This window comes from Acanthisitta chloris, unplaced genomic scaffold (assembly GCF_000695815.1).
Source record: "Acanthisitta chloris isolate BGI_N310 unplaced genomic scaffold, ASM69581v1 scaffold7511, whole genome shotgun sequence".
Classification (NCBI taxonomy): Eukaryota; Metazoa; Chordata; class Aves; order Passeriformes; family Acanthisittidae; genus Acanthisitta; species Acanthisitta chloris.
The window spans coordinates 54,971-59,676 of NW_008657608.1; the positions used below are offsets into that span (position 1 = coordinate 54,971).

At 39.4% G+C, this 4,706-nt stretch overlaps 1 protein-coding gene across 1 annotated transcript; it reads left to right on the forward strand.

Annotated features, from left to right (window-relative positions):
• Positions 1-3,196: 3,196 nt before the first annotated feature.
• On the forward strand, positions 3,197-4,153 carry TSSK3 (testis-specific serine kinase 3; the record flags this gene model as incomplete). Its single annotated transcript, XM_009084792.1, has 2 exons — positions 3,197-4,017; positions 4,055-4,153. Coding segments are annotated over exons 1-2 (920 nt in total), but the record flags the coding sequence as incomplete, so codon positions are not given.
• Positions 4,154-4,706: the final 553 nt, after the last annotated feature.

Sequence of the window (4,706 nt, forward strand, 5' to 3'; positions counted from 1 at the left end):
TACTAAAAATCAATACCTAATTCTGTATGGCTGGAAAATGCTTTCAACACTCTCAGGGTTAAACCCCAGACGGCAACTCAGCCCCATGCAGCCACTCTCTCACTCCCCCAAACAGTGGGATGAAGAAGAGAATAAAAGTTAGAAAAGTCATGGGCTGAGATCAAGACAGTTTATTAATCTTATACATAAAGCAAAAGCCACATATGCAAACAAAGCAAAACAAGGAATTCATTCCCCATCTCCCATGGGCAGGAAGATGCTCAGCCATCCCCAGGACAGCAGGGCTCCATCACACGCAATAATGACATGGGAATGCAAACAATATCACTCAGAATATCTCCCCCTTCCTTCTTCTCCCCAGCTTTATATGCTGAGCATGATGCAATATGGTCTGGGACATCCCTTTGGTCACTTGGGGTCACCTGTCCTGGCTGTGTCCCTTCCCAACTCCTTGTGCACTCCCTGCCTCTCACTGGTGTTGGGTGGGAGGAATAGAAAAGGTGTTGATTTTGGGTAAGAACTGCTCAGTGATAACAGAAACAGCCCTGAGTTATCAGCATTGCTCTCAGCACAAATCCAAAACATAAAACCATACCAGCTGCTATGAAGAAAATTAACTCTACCCCAGCACAAACACTATATCAAAAATGTATTATCAGCAGAATCAATAAAATTCAAAGGAAGCTTTCTGGTGTAAAGAAAAGGAAAAATAAAATCAAAGCTTTTTTCAAAAGGTGACTGAGGACGACACGGAGATGAAGGCCTGGCAGCTTTGGACTCTTGCCTTGCATCACGAATTTTATTCCAAAAAATATGTCCAGCTATCCCATTTTTTACAAAATGGTGCTACACAAATATTAAAAAAAATTGTTTACCAGAAGACTTAGCATATGAGGAAATACTCATCCAGGGCTGAAAAGGTTTCTACCCTCTAGCTATTCTCTCCACAATCAATGTACTATTCAGTTCCTATTGTACTAATTGCTGATCCAGTGTTAAGCATCCGATTTTCAAGAGACCACTTGTACACTTGGGCCTACACTGATGCAGCTAACTAAATGGGGATTTCAGTGCTCTCTCAAGCAGCTGACCTAAGAAGTTTATGCAAAGAAGATGACAGCAGAGCAGGAAGAATAAAGAAAGCAATATACAACCTGGTCTCTTTGGGAGATGAGTCATTTAGCAACTGTAACTGGTGCATACACATATGGGACAGGTGAGATTCCTTTGTTATTTAAGATCATATATCACAGTAACTAAAAGAAAACTACTGAATTGCTTCTGCCAGATGTAATGAATTAATAGTTTTCTCTTCCCCCTTTGGATTCAGAATTAATTCTTGGCCTATATTGACATTTCTCTCACTGGAAAATTTAATTTGCATCATTAAAGCCTGGAGTCTATTACATTTGCAACAGACACAGATGTGCACCAGAAAAAAAATAATAATTTTGGTAAATTTGTTAATATGATGATTATAAGTATTACTCAAAATTCTACTTAAACGGCAATAAGCTGCTTTAGTTAAAGTAAACCTTACATTAATGCCAACAGACACAAAATTGTATTTCACTGATAACAGATCTGACTTTTCACTTAGATTCTGATTGAGTTTAACCACATTTAACAGTAAGGGAGTTAAGTACTTTGCTGAACATAGACCCTCTTTCTTTATCTATCAGTCCGGTGGTGGCATTATGACTGATCTTACACGGTAGGAAACCAATACCTACCCCTCCCCAGATTCATTACTCAAAAAAATCATGTGTAAGTTGATACACTTTTATTTAACAGACATTTTGCTCTTCTAAATTAAAAAATCAAGGCCTTTTGCTTTATGTTAATAGTAAAAATACTAGCATTTCCATGAAAACATGATCATGCTCTTAAAATAAATTACTGTGATAAAAAAGAGGCTGTAGTAGCATTTTGTTTGATTTACTGTTAGATAATACCATGCAGCTCTGGTGACAGCCACTGCTCAACAATTTCACCAAAATTAATATCTTCCTGCATCCCTTTACATACATTTCAAGAGAATGACTTTGAAAAGATTCACAAACAACAGGCAGAGTGTGCGTGATACATTTTGGGTGCCTTGCATCAAATATAAAAATGCATTTGCAGGACAGATTTCCTAAAGAATTAACAGGCTGACATGAAGACAACCATCTGCATTAGAAGTTGGAGTGGTTTTAGGTACAAGTAGGTGATATGAGGCTACCTGACATCTAATATAAGACCACATTTTTATTTACACCTGAAAAGAACCAATTAAATTAATCTCCTAGAAACAGCCACAAGTAATAGCCCACCGGAAATCTTTAATCACTATTGCCTATATTTTAAAGATTTTCTTCTTCTTTGTTCTTCCCAATGTCATCATCACAACAATTTACACCTTCACTCTCTCAGTTCAGATATTGGCTGCGCCTTCAGAACACACAAAGTTATGATGCTGAATACTTAAACCTATAATTTGAAATTATTTTAACTGTCTGTGTCCTTAAGAACATTTGCTCTTGAATACCATCAGGAAGTTGGTCTTTTTCCCTTCCTCAAATATGAAGGTATGTTCCCTTCCACATGGCTGCTGAAAGACTGCAACAAAAGTACACAGAGCAGCATGTGCTAAATATCCACTGCAAATCCTCCTTAAACGCAAAACAAAAGACTCAAGGCAATAAGTACATGCACCACTTAACATGAGCAAAAAGAGCTTTAGACCCCTGAGAACTACTAGCACTCCAAACTTATAGTTAAACTTTCTGGCTTTTGCACTCATTGCTCCACAAAATCTCAGTCCTTAGATGGTTAAAAACTGTCCCCTCTCTTTTTTTTTTTTTCTTCAAATCTGCTGGAAATATACAATATACTGTAGTAAGGATATACTGTAATAGAACTGAAAAACTGCAGTACCAAATGAAGATATCTTAATTTTCTTCTTACTTTGAACATTTTTGGCCATCTTAAAAAGGGAAATATAACCTTAAGAAATTATCTCCATTTGCTGACTGGAACATGCACAGGCAACCATCTGTGATGTCACAGAGTGGCCAGTCCTGGGGTGGTTGCCTACACACCCACTACACCAGTGGCTCAGGCAGCCACCACAGGGTGCAGGCCACAGACCTCTGGCCACCACACAAAATGCACAGCAGCTCCCACTGAAGCAGCTCCCTGAAGCTCTCCCACCATGGATATTGCAGCTCTTAGAAAGGGCTATAGCCTTGGCAAGACACTGGGAGAAGGCTCGTTTGGCAAAGTGAAATCTGCATACAGTCACAAGCTGAAATGCAATGTGGCCATCAAGATCATTGACAAGAAGAAAATTGCTCAGGGTGTCCTGGAAAAATTTCTCCCCAGGGAAATAGAGGCTTTGAAATGCTTGCACCACCCCTCAATCATCGAAACCTATGAGATTTTTGAGACATCAGTGGGGAAATTGTACATTGTGATGGAGCTTGGGGAAAAGGGAAACCTCATGAACTACCTTGAAACCAAGGGAGCAATGGAAGAGGACTTCGCTTCCAGCAAGTTCCAGCAGTTGGCTTCTGCCATCAAGCATTGCCATGACTTGGACTTTGCCCACAGGGACCTGAAATGTGACAATGTCCTTGTTGACAATTACCTTAACTTCAAGCTGACAGACTTTGGCTTTTCAAAACACTTGTCTCGGGATGAAAATGGAAAAATCATTCTCAGTAACACCTTCTGCGGGTCTCTTACCTACTCAGCCCCTGAAGTGCATCAGCACATTCCTTGTGACCCCAGGATTTCTGACATGTGGAGCCTGGGTGTCATCCTGTATATGATGCTCTACATTTCAAAGCCATTTGATACTTCCGATGTCATGCAAATGGTTCGGGTTCAGAAACAACACAGGATTCCCTTCCTCAACTCAAAACACCTGACTGCAGAGTGCAAGCACCTCATTTATCACTTGCTCCAGCCTGATGTGTCTCAGAGGATGTGCATAGATGAAGTTCTGAAACATCCCTGGTTGCAGACTCCAAAGTCTGCAGAAGCAGGCAAGCCCAAAACCTGTTGGAAGCCTGAGCAAAAGCAGCAAGGCAAATCCCATTCTGCTCATGCCAAGGGAGTGGAGAAAGAAAATGAATCCTCCTAAGGATCACTTCAATGGGACCACGAAGTCAGTCTAACTTGTGAACTGCATTAGTTTAAACTCCAATTGAAGACAACCTGTCTAAAATTCTGTGTCATGTCTCAATACAGGTATGGTTGTGTCCCTTTTTCTGCAAAGTGGTTTAACACTGTCAAGGTCAGGACTATGAAAGAGGTGGGGAAACAATGAGGGAGGAAAGAACATGTGAATAAATTGCACAGGAGCACTTCGTACGTAATACCTGAAAGAGGAATGTATCTCAAACATGAGAATACAATATTTTTTAATAGCTGAATATCATAACTAGTGCACTTCATAAAAATTTTAGAACTATTTCTCTACTTAAACTCTAGGGTCTGCCTGGAAGTAGTCTATGAATAATAAAATTTGTCTGATTTTCTCTTTCTTCCAATTCAGCACAGGTTTTGGTATCATTCAGATTTGAGTATTTTAACAAATAAATGTTCTATATATTCCATTTCCTTATACTTAAAAAATTGACAGCATTACAAATCAGTTGTAGAATAACCCAGGTTTTAAGTGAAAAGGAATGGGGGAAAAGTTTTCATTAATTAGCAGG